Source organism: Lepus europaeus, chromosome 12 (assembly GCF_033115175.1).
Source record: "Lepus europaeus isolate LE1 chromosome 12, mLepTim1.pri, whole genome shotgun sequence".
NCBI classification, from domain to species: domain Eukaryota; kingdom Metazoa; phylum Chordata; class Mammalia; order Lagomorpha; family Leporidae; genus Lepus; species Lepus europaeus.
Window position 1 is genome coordinate 11,309,817 of NC_084838.1, and position 24,169 is coordinate 11,333,985.

Sequence of the window (24,169 nt, forward strand, 5' to 3'; positions counted from 1 at the left end):
GCATTGAATGTATAAATTGTTTTTGGGAGAATAGACATTTTGATGATATTGATTCTTCCAATCCATGAGCATGGAAGATTTCTCCATTTTTTGGTATCCTCTTCTATTTCTTTCTTTAAGGTTTTGTAGTTTTCATCGTAGAGATCTTTAACGTCTTTGGTTAAGTTTATTCCAAGGTATTTGATTGTTTTTGTAGCTATTGTGAATGGGATTGATCTTAGAAGTTCTCCCTCAGCTGTGGCATTGCCTGTGTATACAAAGGCTGTTGATTTTTGTGCATTGATTTTATATCCTGCTACTTTGCCAAACTCTTCGATGAGTTCCAGTACTCTCTTAGTAGAGTTCTTTGGGTCCCCTAAATAATCATATCATCTGCAAAGAGGGATAGTTTGAGTTCTTCCTTCCCCATTTGTATCCCTTTAATTTCTTTTTCTTGCCTAATAGCTCTATCTGGAACTTCCAGAACTATATTGAAGAGCAGTGGTGAGAGTGGGCATCTCTGTCTAGTACCAGATCTCAGCGGAAATGCTTCCAACTTTTCCCCATTCAATAGGATTTTGGCCATGGGCTTTTCATATATTGCTTTGATTGTATTGAGGAATGTTCCTTCCATACCCAGCTTGCTTAGAGTTTTCATCATGAAAGGGTGTTGTATTTTATCAAATGCTTTCTCTGCGTCTATTGAGAGAATCATATGGTTTTTCTTCTGCAGTCTGTTAATGTAGTGTATTACGTTGATTGTTTTGCGAATGTTGAACCATCCCTGCATACCGGGGATGAATCGCACTTGGTCTGGGTGGATGATCTTTCTGATGTGTTGTTGCATTCTATTGGCCAGAATTTTATTGAGGATTTTTGCATCTATGTTCATCAGGGATATTGGTCTGTAATTCTCTTTCAATGCTGCATCTTTTTCCGGCTTAGGAATTAAGGTGATGCTGGCTTCATAGAAAGAATTTGGGAGGATTCCCTCTTTTTCGATTGTTTTGAATAGTTTGAGAAGAGTTGGAGTTAGTTCTTCTCTAAATGTCTGGTAGAACTCAGCAGTGAATCCATCTGGCCCTGGGCTTTTCTTTGTTGGGAGGGCCTTTATTACTGTTTCAATTTCTGTGTCAGTTATGGGTCTGTTTAGGTTTTCTATGTGTTCCTGGCTCAATTTAGGTAGGTTGTATGTGTCCAAGAATCTATCCATTTCTGATAGATTTCCCTGTTTGCTGGCATACAAGTCCTTGTAGTAATTTCTGATGATTCTTTTTATTTCTGTGGTGTCTGTTGTTACGTTTCCTTTTTCATCTCTAATTGTATTGATTTGGGTCTTTTCTCTTCTTTTTTTAGTGAGTTGGGCCAATGGGGTATCAATTTTGTTTATTTTTTCAAAAAACCAGCTCCTCATTTGGCTGATTTTTTTTTGTAATGTTTTTTTGGATTCAATCCTGTTGATTTCTTCTTTGATTTTAATTATTTCTCTTCTCCTGCTGGGTTTGGGTTTGGTTTGCTGCAGATTTTCTAGATCCTTGAGATGACTTGAAAGCTCATCTATTTAGTGCCTTTCCAATTTCTTGATGTAGGCACCTATTGATATAAACTTTCCTCTTAACACTGCTTTTGTTGTATCCCATAGGTTTTGGTATGTTGTGCTGTTATCCTCATTTACTTCCAGAAAATTTTTGATTTCTCTTTTAATTTCTTCTATGACCCATTGTTCATTCAGGAGCATGTTGTTCAATCTCCATGTGTTTGCATGTGCTCTAGGGATTCCCGAGTTGCTAATTTCCAATTTCATTCCTTTGTGGTCTGAGAAGCTGCATGGTATGATTCTAATTCTTTTGAATTTGCTGAGTCTTGCTTTATGGCCTAGTATGTGGTCAATCCTAGAGAAGGTTCCATGTACTGCTGAGAAGAATGTAAAGTGTTTAGATGTAGGATGAAATGTTCTGTAGATATCTGTTAGATCCATTTGGGCTATAGTGTCATTTAAATCTACTGTCTCCTTGTTGATCTTCTGTCCTGTTGATCTGTCTATCTCTGAGAGTGGAGTATTGAAGTCCCCCAGTACTATTGTATTGGTGTCTAAGTCTCCCTTTAAGTCCCTTAACAAGTCTTTTAAATAAGCTGGTGCCCTGAAATTAGGTGCATATACATTGATAATCGTTATATCTTCCTGTTGAATGGATCCCTTAATCATTAAATAGTGCCCCTCTTTGTCTCTCCTAACAGTTTTTGTGGTAAAGTTTATGTTGTCCGATATTAAGGTGGCTACGCCCGCTCTTTGTTCATTTCTGTTGGCATGGTATATCTTTTTCCAGCCTTTCACTTTCAGCCTGTATGCATCATTGTTGGAAAGATGAGTTTCTTGTAAGCAGCAAAAAGATGGGTTTTGTTCCTTAACCCAATCAGCCAATCGGTGTCTTTTAACTGGACAGTTCAAGCCATTAACATTCAATGTGACTATTGAGAAGGAGTAACTTTGCCCTGCAATTTGCCAAAGATATTTTCTAATATATGGTTTGAGATTCCTGTGATCTTTGCTGTGAAGTTTCCTTCCTTTACCTTCTTTCATATTGGTGACCATGTTTCTGTGTTTCTGTATGTAACACATCTTTAAGCATCTTTTGCAGGGCTGGACGAGTGGCGACAAATTCTTTCAATTTCTGTTTGCTGTGAAAGGTCTTTATTTCACCTTCATTCATAAATGAGAGCTTTGCAGGATATAATATTCTGGGCTGGCAGTTTTTCTCTCTTAGTACCTGGGCTATATCTCGCCATTCTCTCCTAGCTTGTAGGGTTTCTGAAGAGAAGTCAGCTGTGAGTCTAATTGTAGATCCTCTGAGAGTAATCTGACGTTTCTCTCTTGCACATTTTAGGATCTTTTCTTTGTGTTTCACTGTGGTGAGTTTGATTACGACGAGTTGTGGTGAGGATCTCTTTTGGTCATGTTTATTAGGGGTTCTATGAGCTTCCTGTACTAGGATGCCTCTGTCCTTCTCCAAATCTGGGAAATTTTCTGCTAGTATCTCACTAAGAAGGCCTTCTAATCCTTTCTCCCTCTCTATGCCTTCAGGAACTCCTAGAACCCGAATGTTGGGTTTTTTAATAGTATCCTGTAGATTCCTGACAGTATTTTTTAGATTTCTGATTTCTTCTTCTTTTCTTTGATTTGACTGTTTCCTTTCCTGTTCTCTGTCTTCTAATTCCGATATTCTCTCTTCTGCTTCACCCATTCTGTTTTTAAGGCTCTCTAATGTGTTTGTCATTTGATCTATTGAGTTCTTCATTTCATTGTGGTTTTTTGTCACTATCACAGTTTCATGTTCTACTAGTTGTTTCATTTCATTTTGATTCCTCCTTAATATTTCATTTTCACGAGAGAGATTTTCTATCTTGTCCATTAAGGATTTCTGTAGTTCAAGAATTTGTTTTTGAGAACTTCTTAATGTTCTTATCAATTTTTTGAGATCTGCTTCTTGCATTTCCTCTATCTCTTCATCTTCATAATCTTGGATTGGGGTGTCTTGTTCATTTGGGGGCATCATAGTGTCTTCCTTGCTCTTGTTACCTCGGCTTCTATGTTTGTTGTTTGGCATGTTGGAGATAATTTGTTTTTTTTTTTTTTTTACTGTGGTGATTTTTTCTCGTTATACTATGCCTCTAAGTGGACTGTCTGCTTTGATGGATCCTTAGGGGCTGTGATGGGTGTGGCCAGAGAACTCTGCTTGATTCTTCAGGTTTAAGGCTGTGCAAAAAGTGACTCACCTTGCTCCTTGCTGGATCTCTCTCTCTTTTTTTTGACTCAGTTGGGAATTAATTCTGAATGGCTGAGTGGAATTGAGGGTAGTTGAAATCTGGCCTCTGTGAGTATTCGTTTGATCTACCCCTGGGACCACACACAGAGTTTATGCAGCCCTCAATGTGTTCTCAAGTTTCACCTTAGACCCAAAGTTACTGTGTTTGTGTACTCATTGCTGCTTTACATATGTAAAATGGTGCCTGCTCTTTGTTTTGCTCAAGTGGAGGGAGGGACCTCTGCCTTTCCCCACTAATGTCTCGCATTTCTGAGGCTTTTGTCTTACCTCTGGTTCATTCCTGCTGGGGAGATTTTGCAGCTCGGCTCCCGAGGTTGGGTTTCCACGCGGTGGGCTCCTTGTAGGTCCTCTGTGTCACATCCACTAGATCCGGAAGCGTTTCCTCTGCAGTTTTTTTCTTGAATCTTTTCCTGAGGCTACAGTAATTCCACTTTTATGAAACTTTATTTTCCAGACTATGGGCGCACGTCCTCACTATCCGCCATCTTGGCTCCACCCCCCCAGTGTGATTTTTCTTTAATATCTCTGTCTCCCAGCAGAATTTCTCATCCAGGTCACATATGGATTTCTTAACTCATGCAATTGCTTCTCTGTGTTTTTGAGTAATCTTACAATCACTCTTTTGAATTTCTTTTCAGATATTTTGTCAGTCTCATTGTCTTCACAATTTAATATTGAAGTATTAATTTTTTAATTTAGGGGAGTCATTTTGTCTTCCTGGTTCATGTTTCTTATATTTCTAAGCTTGTGTTTTACACATCTGGGGAAACACTTCGTCTCTCCTCTGAAGGCTTTGTTGTGTCTTTATGTCTTACTGGAGTGCCTTCAGTAGATATCCTGAAGTGTGTGCTAGGTGGGGTCAGGGGCTCTGTCCAGCATTTGTGGGTGGAGCAAGAATCCAGCGTGACATCCAAGTTAGGCATGGTATAGTCAATAAGTGGAGGGGATGATCATGCTGGCTGGCATGTTTACAGTCTTGGTTCTTCTCTGTGCCAAGGTGATCCAGCTGTCTGGGCTGAGTTCACAATTCCTATGAACCCCACCCACTTAGGCACATGAACTGCACAAAGGATCTTTGTACTCCATAGCATGAGCACAGAGCCCTCCATGATGACCCTCTCCACAACGCAGGGAGTTCTGAGCTTCTGGAGTCAGACCCATTAATTACCCAAAGATCTGGCCACACCCCACACCCTTCTCAGTTTCTTAGCCTATCGCACAGTTACAGGGTGCAGGGCTCCCACATCCATAGAGTACATGGGGTCTACTCTGCCCTCTAAGCCTCCCTGTCCATGGAGAGAGTTGCCTCATTCCTGGAGCCAGCAAGCCACCCAGCAGAGGTCAGTCAGTGCTCCATCTCAGCAAGCTGAGGTTGGGAAGGTGAGAGGAACAATGTGCACTCCCTTCATGTGCTTACTGGGCACCTTAACCATCTCCAACTCTCCGGGTCAGACTTAAAGCCAGGAGACCATGAATTTCTCCCTAAACAAAATCCACCGTGGTTTGCGGGTCACAGAAGCCTCCAGTTGCCTTATTCTGGGGAGATGATGCTTCCTGCTACATCAGTTGCTCAGTGTCTAGCTAGGGGAGAAAGAGAAAAGCAGTGTATCCTCCCTTCATGGGCAGGATACCCACCCAACTCCATCTCCAGCTCTTTGGGCTGGATTCAGTCAGTAGGGACTGCAGGCTTCTCCCTGAGACAAGATTGCCCGTGGCAGGTGGGCTACTGCAGACTTCTCTCACATCACCCTGAGAAGACAGCATCCCCACCAGTCACAAGCTGCAGGAGTCACTGGAGTGTCTTGTAAACTGCTGTGTGCTTGTATAATCTTCACTGCCCCATAGAAGCTCTCTTCTTCCTGTAGACTTTCCACTGAAAACTTTGCTCCAACTGTCTCCTGGGGATGTGGTTCCTCCTGTGTCCTTCTGGTACCTTCCCATGGTCAAAGCCAGTGTGCTTTTCCTTATTCAGCCATCTTGGAATCTCAAAACATTGGTTTGACAAAGGTATGAACAAATTTTGACAAATCTATATTTGCAGCAATACTGATACATACAGGAATTTTGCTTTTTTGATTTTTTTTTAAGTTTAGCTCCCACCTGTAAGGGAGAGCACGCAGTGTTTATCTTTCTGCATCTGGCTTATTTCACTCAACCTGATGTCCTTCCTTCGGCATCCATTTTGCTGCAAATGGCGGAATTTCATTCTTTATAGCTGAATAATATTTTGTTATGTATACACACCACATTTTCTTTATCCATGCATCTGATGATGGATACCTTGGTTCATTCCAAATTTTAGCTATTGTGAACAGTGCTGCTATAAACATGGTGGTACCGGTATCTCTTTGATGCAATGTGTTCATTGTCTTCTGGGTATATGGCCTTATGTGGGATTGCTGGATCATAGGGCAAATCTATTTCTAGTTTTAAAAGAAAGAAAATTTGCATACTGTTTTCCACAGTGGCTGCATTGATTTACATTCCCACCAGCATCGTAGAAGTGCTCCCCTTTCCCTACATCCTGGCCAGAATTTGATACTCTTATGCCCTTTGGATACTAGCTGTTCTGACAGGCATGAGTTGATATGCGATTGTGGTTTTGATTTGCATTTCTCTGATGGTTAGTGATTTTCTTCATATATTTGTTGGCTATTTGTTTTTCTTCTTTTTATAACTGTTGAGATTCTTTGCCCATTTTGTAACTGGATTGGTTTGGGTTTTGTTGTTGTTGTATTTTTAAATTGCTGATATATTCGAGAGATTAATCCTTTGTTAGATAAGTAGCTCACAAATATTCTTCCAATTCTGTTGGATGAGGCTTCATTCTATTGATAATTTCCTTTGCTGTGCTGAGTCTTCTGAGTTTGATATAATACAATGTGTTCAGTTTGATTTTGTTGAACGTGCTTTGGGGGTTTTATCCAAGAAGTCATCACTACATGAATGTATTCAAGTATTTCCCCTACATTTTTGTCTAGCAACTTCTGTCAGGTCTTAAATTTAAGTCTTTTATTCATCTTGAGTTGATTTCTTTTATGTGGTGAGAAGTATAGTTCTAATTTCTTTCTTCTACTTCTATACATCCAATTTTGCCAGCACCATTTATTGAAGAGGATGTCCTTAGTCTACTGTATAGGCTGAACACTTTCGTCAAATCAGTTGGCTGTATGTATTTGGGTTAATTTCTGGGATCTGTATTCTGTTCCATTGATCGATGTGTCAGTTTCTATTCCAGTGCCATGCTGTTTTAGTTACCATATCTTTGTAGTATACTTTGAAGTCTAGTATTGTGATGCCTCCAGCTTGATATTTCTTGCTCTGTATCATTTTGGTTATTCTGGGTCTTTTGTGATTACATAAAAATTTTGGGATTTTTCTTTTTTCAAAGGTTTATTTTTGTTGACTTTAAGGGCGGAGTTACAGAGAGAGTTCTTCCATCAGCTGGTTCATTTTGCAAATGGCCACAATGGCCAGAGCTGGGGCAAGACAAAACCAGGAGCCAAGAGTTTCATCCCAGTCTCCCCTGTGGGTGCAGGGGCCCAAGGACTTGTGCCATCTTTCACTGCTTTCCCTGGTGCATTAGCAGGGAGCGGGATTAGAAGTATAGCAGCTGGGACTCAAATCAGCACCCATTTGGGATGCTGGCATGACAAGGAATGGTTAACCCACTTTACTACAATGCCAGCCTGTAGGATAGTTTTTGTCTAATTCCATAAAGAATGTTGCTGGTATTTTGATAGAGATAATATTGATTCTGTAGATTGCTCTAGGTAGCATAAACATTTTAATGATATTGATTATTCTAACCCATGAGCAAGGAAAATCTTTTTATTTTTTGTCTTTGCTCATTTCTTTAATCAATGTTTTATAATTTTCATTGTAGAGATCCTTCACTTCTTTGGTTATATTTACTCCTAAATATTTGATATTTGTGGCTATTATGAATGGGATTTGTTTCTTATTCTCAATGAGTTTGTCATTGACATATAAAAAATCAGCTGTTCGTTTATTTTGTAACCTGCAAATTTACTTAATTAGACTTGCCACATGACCCAGCAATCTTACTTCTAGGTATATACCCAACTCAGGAACACATTGTATCAAAGAGATACCTGCGTCAATATGATTATTGGCAGCATTGCTCACAATAGCCAAAATATGGAATCAACCAATATGTTCATCATTATATGAATAGATAATGAAAATGTGGTGTATATACACAATGGACTATTATTCCACTATAAAAAGGAATAAAATTCTACCACTTGCAAAATGCAAATGGAGGACACATGTTAGGTAAAATAAGCTGGATACAGAAAAGCAAATCTGCATGCCCTCTCTTATATATGGGGCATTATTAAAATTAAAAAAAGAAAAAAAAAATTCCTATGTGTATCAGTATTGCTGCAAACTTTATTTTATTCCTTTGTCAAACAAATGGTTAAGAAGGTTACACTACTATAGTTTTAATTATCTGTGATTATTTTAGAATATACTAAATATGAGTAAATATTATTATTTTTTGAATTGTATCTATGAACTATAGTGAATAGTTTCTCTACAAAAAAAAAACATTGTAAAGTAAATCAAGCTGTAAACTGGGAGAAAATATGTGCACAAAACTTATGTGATAAAGGACTGTTGTCTAAAACATAGATATTTCTTGAAATACAATAATTAAACAAAAACCCCCATTAAAAATGGGCCAAAGATCTTAACAGACACCCCACCAAAGAAGACATACAGTTGGAAAATAAGCATATGAGAAAATGCTCCACCCTCTTATATCATCAGGGAAATTCAAATTAAAACAATGGGACATGAGTACATAGTTAGTTGAATAATAATTCCCAAACATGAAATGTTTACCAGCATAATTATTTATCAATTCTTAATAACCATTACTTGCAAAAACTGAAACATTCCATTGAGATGTTGCAGTGAAGTTCAGAAGCTCTGAAATTAGCCCCCAACATCTAAACAGGGAGCCTCAGGGGGCCCCTGTCCCCTCTGGAGTCACCTGTGGCAACAGGAATTCTCATTCTGCTTTCTCTGCTTAGAGAGATCGCAGCACAGAATCCCCTGAGAGGCTGGCACACCCCCCCTCAGCCTAACAAGGGTCCCAGGGGCAGGAGAGCAGACCTCAACCCCGTGAGAAGCTGCTGGGCTTCCACAACCAAGAGAGTCCTCACCACTCGGCTCAGGGCACGCCTGCCTTCAGAGTGCAGAGCTGGGATGGGCAGCGTCACCCGGGAGTCAGAGTGTGGGACAGATTTAAGGCCACCAGAGAACTGTGTTGTCCCGTCAGAGCAGTAGACCAATCCTTCCCTTGTCCCTGCTCCTCTCCTTGCCAGTCAGCCCAGATCAAGGAGGAAGCGTGAGGAAGCTGAGCTTTGGCTGAGGAGCAGGACTTGGGATTCATTCACAGAGGCTGTGCAGATCAGCTTCTGGAGGAACGTGGAAGCAACGAAAAGCCTGTGGACGTGGAGGTGAGCTGCAGTGAGGGGAGCCCCCACAGCACCCAGCCAGCTGGGCATGTGCTCGGTCCTCCCTGATGGCTTCAGATACTTCTTGCACTAAGAACTCGGGGTGCAACTGAAACCTCCATCTGGCTTTTGTATGTAGGTCCACCCAACTTGGCCTCCGGGCCATCTTTGCCACGTGTTTTGGCTTCAGCAGAAACTCTCTCCAGCCTGGTAATTATTTCCCTTATGCAAACGTCCAAAACCTTATTCCTTTACCCTAGTCATCAGCAAGGTCATCCTCACACCTGTGCCGTGAAACAACTAACTTAATTTGCTGTTTAATCCAAATGTGCCTTATTTTTTAAACTCTGCAACTCTAGGTAGCCCTTTCAGGAATGACCCCTTTATTAAATACTGGTTTGTGTTTGACAAATGGCTCTCAGACATGTTCTCTTACTTGCTATTCAAAAAATAATAATAATAAAAAACCATGAGGAATCAGACAATGAGCCGAGGATAGAAGATAAATAAAACCTGTATCATCTGTCTGTCCAGGGTCTGTCCTGCACACCACCAATGCCACACACCCCCCACCATGCATCGTCACAAATTTTCTACCTTATTTTAGCCAGTCATTCATAGATATTCAAACTTTCTTTTAAAAAAGGTTTATGTATTGATTTGAAAGGCAGAGTTAGAGTAAAAAGGAGAGACAGAAAGAAAGAAATCTTCCATCTGCTGGTTCACTCAGCCAGAATTGGGCCTTGCCAAAGCCATGAGCTTTATCAGGGTCTCCCACATGGGTGCAGGGGCCCAAGTACTCGGGTTATCTACCGCTGATTTCCCAGGTATATTAGCAGGGAGCTGCATGGGAAGTGAAGGAGCCAGGAATCATACGGGATGCCAGTGTCACAGGCAGCAGCTTAAGCTGCTACACCACAATGCTGGTCCCATATTCAAATTCTCAAATGCCATGGCCTGCTCAATATAGAAAGATACATTGCCTTTCTTGCAATACAACGACATGTTCTAAACATGGGACAAGAAAATGGGTCCCTGCTTGGTTGTTTTTCCAATGCTCATTTTCTGTGAACTTTTTGAGGACTTCTTATATGTATGTATCTCAAAAATTTTTCACATCAAAATGAACTCATCTTTTATTTCCCTTCCCATGAACTCTTTTGCACTCCCTCATATACTCTAATGGAGTTTCAAAAAGTTCACAGAAAATGAAATTAAAAGACAATTTTACTTTGGTGCATCTATAGAGTCTTCAAAATTTGTATGCAAATGTGTATTATGAAAACACTATGCATGGATTTCAAAACTTTTTGCACCAAAATAAACAATTTATTCTATTTTCCATGAACTTTTTGAAGTCCCCATGTATGCATATCCATGCATTTGTATCTTTGTCAAAATTCAGAGATTTATAGAATCACAGTTAGGAGCATGGGCTTCTGAGTGACTCCCATGGGACTTTAACCCACGTTACCATGCACAACACCCTCACTGCACCTCGCTACCTCACTCTCCTGGTATGAAGTGGCAGTAGTAACAGTGCATGCTTCATCATCCCTTATTGGGGACTTAGTGAGATGCTGAGCATGTGTCCACAATTAATAAATCTTGAATAAGTAAGTGATCAAACTTGATCATGCATTCACTCAAATCATTTAATGGATCAGCAAATATTTTTTCCTATAAAAACTTTCAAAATCATGAAATAAGTCTGATAATTAGACATGAGGTATACAATATTTTGAATATGCAAATTAATTAGCTGTTGAAGCATACAGGAATGACAGGTAAGGGAAAATGACTCAAGGGTTGATGGTGACCAACAGCTCATTCTGAGTGTTTACAACACGCTGGACCCTCCTCTATGTCTTTTAAATATATAACCTCATTAAATCCTGTGACAATGTGGATATTTGTGTCCAATTTTACACATGAGGAAACAGATTTCAAGCAGGTTAGTAACTTAATGAAAATGTAGATATTTGGTTTTAAAGAAAATAATATATATTTTGAAATGTGTGATAATTCCAATGTAATAGACCTATCCATAATGTGTGAAAGAACATACTCTCAAAAATTATTATAAACAAATATGTCCATTGTTGAGATTTTTATGGTAGTCAACAGTAATTAGAAGTAACTATATTGGAAGTAACTCATATGTTAAAATTATTAAAAATCACTGTGTAGTATATCCAGTCACAAGGTACAGATAAACATGCCAGCTCTGAAAAACTGACTTAACAACTTGCTGTACAAGAACTCTCATTGCAGGAATGTTTGTAGTAGAAAGAAATGGTGTCCACTTTGGTGTCCTTTTCTAAGTAACTGGATAGGACTCGAAAAATAAGTCTACAAAAGCAAGGTAACATATTTTCCACATTATCTATAAAAACATATGAAGATAGCAAAAACATAAACTGGCTACTCATTCTATACAAATGTGACTTAGGACAGGGGATAAAGATAGTTTATAAAAAAGCCAGGACTCGTGCACACTGAAGATAGAGGAGATAAAATCACTCTGCTGAGCTGAGTTCAGCAGTCCTCTTAACAGACCCTGGTAGTTGTTCTGCCAAACCATTTTTTTTTTTCAAGACAATACAAAGCTGAAGTTCAGCATGACACAAGTGACTGGCTTTGATAGGGAGGTCACAGCCGTTCATTCCCTATCATAAACACCTCCACCCTCAATCCGCATCCCCTTTAGTCAGTGAATTCATCCCTGCCTAACACTGTACTGCATATCTGGTTTGTTGATGGCTTAACTCCCAAACTAGAACATGAGCTCCACAAGTCAAGAATGTGTCTGTTCCATCTCTGTTCCCAGTAGGAGAGTAGTAGTTTGTACAAAACAGGAATGACTCGGAATCAGAGGGGTCCACTTGTAGTGATTCATGTGGAAATGCTTCTCTGTGCCTCCAGCTTTGACAAAGAGCCCTCGTGATGCCCAGATGTGGCCAGGGGCGAGCACCTCGAAGATCATGTGGCTGACAGCTGCCTGTGCACAGCGGATACTTGTGACCTCACACACGAAGTGAAGACTTGCAGAGTTCTCATTCTGTGAGTTACAGAACTGAAGTGCATTTAATAACAAAACTGCTTGCAGGAACAGGACACAAGCCAATGGAAAGAGTCAACCAAACCAGCAGTGTCTCTGAGTTCATCCTTGTGGGACTTTCCGCCAGGCCCGAGGACCAAACTCCACTCTTCGTCCTCTTCCTTACCATTTACCTGGTCACCATCACAGGGAACCTGCTCATTGTCCTGGCTATCCACTCTGACCCCCAGCTGCAGACTCCCATGTATTTCTTCTTGAGTTTCCTGTCTTTCACGGACATTTGGTTCACAACAACCATCGTCCCCAAGATGCTGGTGAACTTCCTGTCAGAAAGGAAGACCATCTCCTATGCGGGCTGTCTGACTCAAATGTACTTCATTTATGCCTTCGGCAACAGCGACAGCTGCCTTCTGGCAGTCATGGCCTTTGACCGCTATGTGGCCATCTGCGACCCCTTCCACTACGTTACCACCATGAGCCACCGCCGCTGTGTCCTGCTGGTGGCCTTCTCCTGTTCACTCCCACACCTCCACTCACTCCTGCACTCACTTCTGCTGAACCTTCTCACCTTCTGCGACTCCAACGTTATCCACCACTTCCTCTGTGACCTCAGCCCTCTCATGAAATTGTCCTGTTCTCCCACAGTTGTCAATGAAACTGTGATAATGGCAGAAGGATCTATAGTTTTGGTGACCCCTTTCCTATGCATTGTTTTCTCTTACACACGAATCCTCATCACGGTTCTGAAGATTCCTTCCACTGCTGGGAAGCACAAAGCCTTCTCCACCTGTGGTTCTCACCTCACCGTGGTAACACTGTTTTATGGCAGCATCTTCTATGTCTATTTACAACCTGTGTCCACCTACACTGTCAAGGACCACATGGCAACCGTTGTCTACACAGTTTTGACCTCCATGCTAAATCCATTTATCTACAGTCTGAGAAACAAAGACTTGAAACGTGGCCTGAGGAAGCTCATGAGCAGGAGGAGATCCTAAGTTGGCCCTTTTGACAAATGCACGTGGACCCAGTTTCTCTGGGTTTCTGCTGAACACTCAGACTCTTGGAGGCGTCATTTCACACCTGGTGAGATAAGGCTGTTGGGAATATTTACACACAAGGGGCTCTGCTTCTGCTTAAATCACAACACTCCACCTTTCTATTGTATTTTTTTGGAAGATCCATCACTTTCTCTACTTTCTCACCTTTCAAATCCTGCTTGAAACTAAGCCTTTTCCCACAAATATTTCCTGACCATCTTTCTGTTTATGAAGACTGGTCCTCTAGAATTCTTAATTACAATATACTGCTGAATACCTAAATGATTTGACAGGTGTTGCAAGCATTTGAAGAGGGAAAGAATGGAGGAAGAGAATGAAGATGACTAGGAGGCTTATATTTTAGTTAAATTTTCTCATGTTGAGGATTTTTATAATTTCTTATTTTTTCTCTTTCTAAAATGTTTTCCTGCTTAAGTTTTAAGTTTTGATTTGTATTCTTCTCTTTCCTTGCTCTCCTTTCTGTATTGTTCTACTGTGGGATTTATTTTTCTTTAATTTCCTCTTTTATTTTGTCATACAATCAAAAATGTTACTATGGGATCCCAAACTCCCTTAAGCTAGGTGTTAAAAATAGCATTTTGAGTGTTAGAGTGAGCATGGGGATAGGATTAAGTGTTAAGTGATCATATAAATAGAACTAAATGTTTGATAATACTAATAAAATTAAAAAGGGGTGAATGCTCCATCATGGAAAGTAGTCTACACAGCAGACTCATAGAATGACAATCGCTTTAAATAGCGCTCTGACCTCAGAATCAACCCTTAAGGCATTCTAGTCTGGCTGAAAAAACCCATGAGACCATTTCAGGCATGGAAAGCCAAAACACTATGGCAAAAAATGTCCTACATGAAGGACTTCTGTGGCTGAGACCCCAACAGAAAGAAGTGGTCATCAAAGAAGGATGTACTTTTCTCTGAAGGGAGGAGAGAACTTCTACTTTGCTCATGACCTTGTCTAAATATGGAAGGAGTCAGTAGATTCAAAATGCTTCCACAGCCAAAGCAGCTCATGTCAAGAGCCTCAAGTGATCAGAGTCACTGTGCACTAACTTCCCATATAGGACCTCTGCCCTCCAAGAGCTGGATTAGAAAAGTTAATAATAAAACTTGTTTGCAAAGATTTACCTCATTTTAATGTATTAAATGGAGGATATTATCTATGTCTCATAAGCTATAGTAATGTCTAAGGGCTCACAAAAGACATACCATTCTTGGGTCTTCTTCAAAGTTAATTCTCTCAAAAAATATATATATATAAAACCTCAGAAAAGTTTACATTTATTGATTTAAAAAATAATTCCTTATTGTAAAACCAATCCTGTTGATGTCCTATTGTACAGTAGGGTAATGATAGTTAATAATAATGTACTGTACTTTTCTAAATAGCTAGAAGAAAGACTTCTGAATGTTCAGACTACAAGGAAACCATGAATATATGATGCACTGGATACTAATTATCCTAATTTGATCATTAAAATGTATGCATGTATTGAAATATTACATTGTCCCCATAAATATGTAAAATTATTGTTTGTCAATAAATACAAAAAATGATCTCTAAAAAAAGTTAATAGCGAGAAAGCATTATCCTTTCTCTCGATCTCTCCCTCTCTGTAACTCTGACTACAAATAAATAAATAAATATAAACAAAAAAAGATCAACCCAGTGGTAGGTCTGTAAATTAGCAGCTGAAGAGAGGCTCTGTGGGCGTGTATCTAGCTGGAAACGCTATTTGCATTTCATTTTGGTGGATAATTTGCTGATTTGCTACTATATAGACTTTTAGGCTCTAAAGCTTTTCTTTTGGATCTTTAAACGTATGCCTACATTATGCTATTGCATCAGGTGTCTTCAGTGAGAAATGGGGAGTCATTGTAATTCGTTATTCTTTGTATGGGTTGCCTCCTCCACCACACTCCATCGATGCCTCTCTGGCCATGCCGCCATTGCCTGGGCCTTGAGAGCAGACCCTTGTTCTGTTGATTTTACCCAAGCCTGAGTGCAGAAGCCCAGAATTGTTCTTAACTGTGCTTAGGCCTGTGGGTGCCAACACGTAACAATAAGGTAAGAAGACTTGAGACCAAAAACAAGAAATGATTCATAAAAGGAAACATTGATAAGCTGAAACACATTGAATCTATTCTTCTTTAAAGGATTCTGATGACAATAGAAGTTACAGAGTTGGAGAAAATATCTGTAACCACACATTTGACAGAGGACTAATATTCAGAATGCATAGATAATGGCCCCAACTCACCAGCAAAAAGTAGGCAATGCTATATGAACATGAGCAAAAGACTTGAAGAGATGCTCACAGCATAATTTGTACAGATAGCAGATGAGAACCTGAAAAGATATTGAACAACGTTAGCTATTTGGGAAATGTAAATTAAAATGACAATGACACTTGACTACATACCTATCAAAATGACTAAGATAAAAAGTAAAAGTGAAAAACATCAAACAGACATAAGAATACAGAGAACCTATCCCTGATGTTTTGTTTGGTGGAACTAGAGAATAATACAGATATTCTGAAAAGAGTTTGAGGTTTTCTTTAAAAATTAAACATGCAACTATCATATAATCCAAAAATTACATTTATCCCAAAGTCATGAAAACTTATGTTTACACTAAAACAGGTACAATTCTGTACATCTTCTGAAACATTATTTGTAATAACTGCAAATGGAAAAACATAGGTCTTTCAGCCAATGAATGGTTAACAGACCATGGCAGCCCATACCATGGAATATTATTCAGCAATTGAAAAAATAAACTATTGGAGCCTTTGCCATGGCATAGTGGGTAAAGCTGCTGCCTGCAGTACTGGCAACCCATATGGGTGCCGGTTTGAGTCCCAGCTGCTCCACTTCTGATCCATCTCTTTGCTGTGGCTTGGGAAAGCAGTAGAAGATGGCCCAAGTCCTTGGGCCCCTGCACCCACCTGAGACCCCTGAAAGAAGCTCCTGGCTCCTGGCCTCGGATCAATGCAGCTCCGACCATTTTGACCATTTGGTGAGTGAACCAGTGGATGGAAGACCTCTCTGTCTCTCTGCAACTCTGCCTTTCAAAATAAACAAATCTTTAAAAAAAAAAATAAACTATTGATAAATGCAACAACCTAGGTGAATCTCTACAGATTTATGCTGAGTTCAAAAATTCAGTTCCCAGCAGGTTATAGATGTGTGGTTGCATTTATATAACATTCTTAAAATGATAAAATGTTAGAAGTGGAGAGCAAATTAGTGATTGACAGGATTTAAGAGGGGGGCAAGGGCAAGAGGCCAATGAATGTAGCTATGAAAAGACAGCAGTAGAGGGCTTCACAATGATGGAAACATCCCATTGCTGCATCCACTCGTCAGCTAAAATAGAATATTACAAAAACCAGTGACAGTCACACACGAATTTTATTGAAAATGAGAGGCAAGACAACCAATCAGGACTGACACTCCTTACCAGAGTGCGGTCCCAACAGCGAGTACACAGTTTATTTATAGCATTCTTCCACTAGGCCTCACATTTTGAACCCCTGGTATGCAGTGAACAACAACAAAAAAGCATAGAATATGGTTGTAAGATAACAGTTAACAACAACAAACCCAGGAACCATAACAAATCCAAGTTATGGCTGTAAGATAACAGTGAAGGGCACATTTCTGTCAATTTAGTTCCCTGTGATTTGGGTCCACATGGTTTCACAAGATATACCCTTAGCCATTAGCAAGCAAAGCTAATATGTACAGAAGCAAGAGATCTGCAATTAGCTTTGAGCCACACTCACTCGATTTTGATTTTCATTCTACCTGGGGGCAAGGACAAGAGGCAAATGAATGTAGCTATGAAAAAACAGTGAGAGGGCTTGAGGATGATGGCAATGTCCCAGGACAACATCCCAGTTGTGATTCTGTGCTATAATTTTGTAATAGTTATCACTGGGGTAAACTAGGCAAAAGATACAAGGTTATCACTCTTTATTATTTCTTACAACTACATTTAAATCTGCAGTTATCTCAAAATAAATTTAATTAAAATTATACTTCCAGTTACACATTGAAACTGATTAGGAGCAGTGGTTAGAAAACATAAAATAAGATGTAAGACTTCAAATCATCAGAGAATGGGACCCAGAACAGAGGAAGGGGCCAGCATATGGCACAGCAGGTTAAGCTGCTGCCTGTGAAACTGGCATCATGTATGGACACTGGTTCATGTCTCAGCTGCTCCATTTCTGATCCAGCTCCCTGCTAATGTACCCGGGAAAGCAGAAGAAGATGGCTCAAGTGCTTGGGCCTCTGTACCCACGTGGGAGACTTGGAAGAAGCCTGTGGCTCTTGGCTTTGGCCTAGCCCAACTTGGCCATTGTAGCCACTTGGGGAGTGAACCAATGGACAGAAGTTCTGTCTTCTCTCCTCCTCTTCTACCTATGTAACCAGCTTTCGAATATATAAATAAATATTTTTAAAAAGTGGGAAAAATTAAAGAGATAAAAAAATTGTAAGAAAAAAGGAAAAATGGAAGAGGGAAATTTAAAACCAAATACACAGGTTATATAGATATGAGGGACTAATTTTCATGAAAGAAAAACCTCACAGACCTATACAAGACACAGATATCATAGATGATGAAGAAATTTGCTGTAATGTCAAACTAGATAACTTGGACCAACTTTTTCAATGATGGCAAGCTGAAAAGGTCAAATGAAATATTTTTCAAATAGATTATTGAAATCAACACAAACAAAAAATGAGAAATTACTTGTAAACTCTGTAGTAGAAAGTGTGAACTCAAATAGAAAAGCCCATAGCTTCAAGCTAGTCTAGTAATGAAGGCAGTTGCCAAACCTTGAGAAACTCTGTGAAACTAGACAGAGTTTACACAAAAGTAGGAATCCTGGACCCATCCAAAAAGAATGATCTGTAAAATTCTACTTCATTTTAGGCTTCTTTCAGAATAAAAGTCTAAAATAAGTAATCTAAATTTATACCTTTAGGAAACTAGAAAAAGAGAAAATTGTATCCCAAGTGAGCAGAAGAAAATTAATAATAATTAGAGCTGAAATTCAACAATAAATCAGTAGAGAACATCAGTAATTGATAAGCGTCTCACCAGGCTTAGAAAAAGAGAAGAAAACAGAAAACACAAATTAATAATATCAGAAATAGATAGAAGAACATCTTCACAAATTCACAAATATTAAAAAGATAATGAAGGACTACTGTGGACACTTCTGTGCCCACAGATTTTGACACAGATGAAATGGACCAATTCCTTCATATTCACAATTTGCTAAAACCCACCCAAGAAGAAATAGATAATACTAATAAACCTATATTAGCCCAGTGCTGTGGTACAGTGGGTAAAGCTACTGCTTGCAACGCCAGCATCCCATATGGGCACCCATTTCAGTCCCAGCTTCTCTTCTAATCCAGCTCCCTACTAATATGCCTGGAAAAGCAGTGGATGATGGCCCAAGTGCTTGTGCTCCTGAAAGACCCGGTGGAGGCTCCTGGCTTCAGCCTGGCTCAACCCTTGCCATTGCAGCCATCTGGGGAATGAACCAGCAGATGGAAGATCTATATCTTTGTCTCTCCCTCTGTAACTCTAACTTTCAAATAAATATATAAATCTTTAAAAAAAACTAACTAATACACTTATGGGTCTGGCGCTATGGCACAGCGGGTTAACACCCTTGTCTGTAGCCCCGGCATCCCATATGGGCACTGGTTCGAGTCCCAGCTGCTCCTCTTCTCATCCAGTTCTCTGCTATGGCCTAGGAAAGCAGTAGAGGATGGCCCAAGTGCTTGGACCCCTGAACCTGTGGGGGAGACCTGGAAGAAGCTCCTGGCTCCCAGCTTTGGATCGGTGCAGTTCTGGCCCTTACAGCCAATTGGGGAGTGAACCATTAGATGGAAGACCTCTCTCTGTTTCTGTCTCTGTCTCTGCCTCTCCTCTTTCTGTGTAACTCTGACTTTCAAATAAATAAAATCTTTTTTAAAAAAAACTAATACACCTATATCTATTTAAAATTGACTCACTAATTAATAAAACAAAAAACCAGACCCAGATGGGTTTGCTGGTGAATTCTATTAAACTTTTAAGGATGAATTTATAGAAGTTACATACAGTCTTTTCCAGAATATAGAAGCTGAAGGAATACAACCTGATTCTAATAACAATTCAATTAGTGTTACCCTAATATGAAAACCAAAGACATTATAAGAAAATAAGGCTACAAACCAATATCTCTCATGAAAATATATGCATGACTCCTCAATAGAAAACTAGCAAATCAAATCCAAAGTGTACTAGAAGAACCATACACAATGACAAAGTGGGATTTATCTAAGCTATACAAGGCTCTATCAACATTTGAAAATAATTAATGTAAACTTTTCTTTAAACCAAATGCAGCTATGTTTCTTTTCCTTTTTTATTTTTATTAATATAAAAAGAACAGATTTATGTATTTCATAGGTATGGTTCTAAGAAGAAAAGCATACTTCTCACCCTCCTCCTTTCCCTCCCCCAATCCCTCTCTTTCCCACTCTTTTTTTTTTTTTTTTTTTTGCAAAGAGATTTAAAAGTATTTATTAGAATCAAAGACCTCCAGCCAGAGTTGTGTGGAAGGGGAATTCCACGAGAGGACAACCAAAATGGGACTGGTGGCAGTTGGCTTAAGTACAATTTAAAAAAAAAAAACTGACAATCACACTGGCATTTAGTTACCAGGTGAGGACAAAAACCAGCAAAAGACCTCATTTACAATTCTCCATTTTATCTGGCCTGCTAAGGGTGGGCACTCAGGAGTAGCTCCCTTGCTATTCTCAAATTTGGAGATTCCAAAGGAAGGAGGGTGGAGGGATGGCCTGTTTGTTCTTCCTAAAGATAACGTTTTGGGGAAGGAAGCAAATATTTTATACCCCAAATTCCATTGGGATCCCATGACTAACTACTAACCCATCTGACTCTCCTTTTCATCAATATTTGCAAAGACATAATTTTAATCCACTCTTAAAATCACAGTCTTAATTCACTACTAACCATAATATTTGCTTTATTTGAAAGGGAGAGACAGAGTCAGGAAGAGTTATCTTTTATCTGCTGGCCCACTCCCCAAATGCCCTCAGTAGCCAGGGCTGGACCAGGCTGAAGTCAGGAGCCCAGAAGTCCATCTGGGTCCTCCATGTGGTGGAAGGGACTCAATACTTGAGTTATCACCTGCCACCTCCCAGGGTGTACTTTACAGGAATTTGTCTCACAGGCAGAGGAGCTAGGACTCAACAAAGCTCTCTGATGTGGGATACAGGTGTCCCACATACTGACTTTAAAAGGTATTTATTACTTATCTACTTATACATTATGTATATATTTATTTATAAAAGAGAGCGATCAATTTTCCAGCTGCTGATTCACTAACCAAATGCCCAGAACAGGGTTTAGCCAAAGCCAGGAGCCTGGAACCCTTTCTGAGTCTCCCACAGGGGTGGCAGGGGCTTAAGCAGTTGAGCTCTTTTATGCTGCCCCCTCCCCCCGTACGCATTAGCAGAAGGCTGGATTTGAAGCAGAGTAGACAGGAGCTGAACTGGCACTCTGATATAGCATCTGGGCACCCTAGGCAGCAACTGGACCACAACTAATACCACAAGGCCCGCCCCCAAGTAGCGTCTGAACCACTGCACCAAAGGCCCCACGCAAATTAATTTAATCTATCATGTCAACAAGCTGAAGAAGAAGTATGATATAAATCATACTTTATTTTAGTTTGTTATTTTCGTCTTTGGAGCAGATCTCCCTTATTTGTTATTTTCACCTCTGAAGCTGGATTAAATCATATTTTCATTATTTTAGTCTGTTATTTTCATTTTTTTTATCTTCAGAGTGGCTCTCCCTTATCTATTTGTCTGTTATTTTTGACTCTGAAGCGGGATTCTAACAAATGAAGTAGGCAGGCATACAGGCTAAAACTGATTAGAGGCCGGCGCCGTGGCTTAACAGGCTAATCCTCCGCCTTGCGGCGCCGGCACACCGGGTTCTAGTCCTGGTTGGGGCACCGCATTCTATCCCGGTGGCCCCTCTTCCAGGCCAGCTCTCTGCTATGGCCCGGGAAGGCAGTGGAGGATGGCCCAGGTGCTTGGGCCCTGCACCCGCATGGGAGACCAGGAGAAGCACCTGGCTCCTTGGCTTCGGATCAGTGGGATGCGCCAGCCGCAGCGGCCATTGGAGGGTGAACCAATGGCAAAAGGAAGACCTTTCTCTCTGTCTCTCTCTCACTATCTACTCTGCCTATCAAAAAAAAAAAAAAAAAACCTCATGCATTCCTATTTGTTTGTAAGGTTTGAGCTCCTATGGGGGGGGGGGGTCTCTCCACATCACTTGGGTACACACAGCAGAGCAGCTACTTCTGAAAGTGAGCAGTCGAGAGCAAGCTTCCAGGAGACCAAGGTGGAAGCTGCATGGCCTCACCATCTTTGGAACCTGCTTGCATAGAGCCCAAAATCTCACTGCCATACAAGTCATGAACCCAGCCAGTCACTGTTGGGAGGAACCTAAGCTCCGTCTCCCAACAGGAAGAATAGCAAACAATTTCTGGCCATCGTTAGCATACTGTAGCCTACAGACAACATACCCACCTCCCACATTCAACATTGGTCATCCTTTCCCAAGGGCCTCAGGTAACATCTCATTGCAACATCAGGTCAGTGTCTAAGATCTTGCATATAAATGAGGTCCCAAGGAAAAATCAGTGTCTTCAGATTTCATTCCCTGGGAACTGTTCCTGTCTATCTGGGTAAGAGACATTATCCTCCCTCTCTCCCCATACTCAACATAATGGTGACACAGACATGGGAGAACTACAGTAGACATCCCAGTTCTTTTGTAAATGCTCATTTTATTTTCATCCGTTTGAAATACAAAGTGATGGAGAGAGAGAGGGAGAGACAGACAGACAGACAGACTGACTGACTTTTAATCTGCATGAATTCTGTCAAGGTTCCCCAGGAGCCCAAGCACTTGAGCCATAATCAGCTGCCTCCCAGGATACATTAGCAGGAAGCTGGGTTAGAAGTGGAGGAGTTGGGACTAAAACCTTCACTTTGACATGGGATATGGGTGTCCCTGTTGGGGACCCCCACATGGCCCGAATTCTGTTAAAGCCCTAGATTTTAGGCCGGTGCTGCAGCTTACTAGGATAATCCTCCGCCTGCAGTACCAGTACCCCGGGTTCTGGTCCCGGCCGGGGTGCCGGATTCTGTCTCAGTTACTCCTCTCCCAATCCAGCTCTCTGCTGTGGCCCGGGAAGGCAGTGGGGGATGGCCCAAGTGCTTGGGCCCTGCATCCACGTGGGAGACCAGGAGAAGCACCTGGTTCCTGGCTTCAGATCGGCGCAGCGCGCAGGTCGTGGCGGCCATTTGGGGGGGGGGGGGTGAACCAACAGAAGGAAGACCTTTCTCTTTGTCTCTCTACCTCTGCATGTCAAAAAAAAAAAAAAAAAGAAAAAAGAAAAAGAAAAAGCCTAGATTTCAGAGAGCACCTCATGGCCTGAATTCTGCTGAAGGCAAGCTCGGCCAGATTGCAAAGGTGTTCGGTGGAAAAGGAAGTGCTCTGGGCTCTGGTAAACAGCACGTGGCGTGTTGGCCCCAGTTAATAATTGTCCCCCTCAAGACCCCTCCACATTGTGATTTTGCTCTTAATCTCAGCTTTGAAGCAAACAAGTCCTTCCTGTAAACACTCAAACTCCCTATTGTTCCCTTTTTCACTAAGTTTAAATTCCATCATGAAATCCTATTTCCATGAAACTACATTTTTTTTTTTGACAGGCAGAGTGGATAGTGAGAGAGAGAGAGACAGAGAGAAAGGTCTTCCTTTTTGCTGTTGGTTCACCCTCCAATGGCCGCTGCGGCCGGTGCATTGTGCTGATCCAAAGCCAGGAGCCAGGTGCTTCTCCCGGTCTCCCATGCGGGTGCAGGGCCCAAGGACTTGGGCCATCCTCCACTGCCTTCCCGGGCCATAGCAGAGAGCTGGCCCGGAAGAGGGGCAACCGGGATAGAATCCGGCGCCCCAATCGGGACTAGAACCCGGTGTGCCGGCGCCGCAAGGTGGAGGATTAGCCTGTTACGCCACAGCGCCGGCCAAAACTACACATTTTTGTATGATTAATTGATCATGTCTCTGTGGGTAATAAATACTTGGAGTAACCAGACATCTGGGACTCTGCTTTTGCCTCCACCTTGACAGTGGACAGAGTGTCCCCTGGTTTCCCCACATTAAAATCTTTAACCTGAGTCTGCTTCCTTAATCTATGTGACACTTCCTCTTTCGGGTTAACCTGACCCCCTGCCCTGCTGAGCACAGCATGTCCCAGGCAGCAACTGAACCAGCTGAGCTAAAATGAAGCCCTGGACATCCTGATGCTAGAGGTTGGGGGAGGGGGTGAGTAGCACAGAGAGGACCACAGGAAGTAAAAGCTATGTTTCATTCACTTTCATTGCTGCTAATCTTCCTCTGATGGATACAGCACAATTCATCTCAGTTCTGTTGACCGGTATTTGAATGATTGCTAGTTTGGCATGTTACAAAAATAGTGACATTCTAGTACATGGACTTGGGTAATGTTCATACACATTTTGGTTAAAGATATGACTAGAAGTAGAATTTTTTGGTCTTACGTTTTGCATGTGTTCAACTTTGACTTTGCAGAGAGATTGGCATGTGGTAGCAATACTGATACATAAGCATTTGGATCGTTC

General features: G+C 40.9%; 1 protein-coding gene across 1 annotated transcript in view; it reads left to right on the forward strand.

Moving 5' to 3' along the window:
- The first annotated feature begins 12,418 nt into the window (after positions 1 to 12,418).
- Positions 12,419 to 24,169, forward strand: part of LOC133771567 (olfactory receptor 1J1-like) — a 37,302-nt gene continuing 25,551 nt past the window's right edge. Inside the window, exon 1 of the mRNA XM_062207618.1 lies at positions 12,419 to 12,906. Within this exon, the coding sequence (XP_062063602.1) occupies positions 12,419 to 12,906 (488 nt within the window). The remainder of the gene's footprint in view (positions 12,907 to 24,169) is intronic.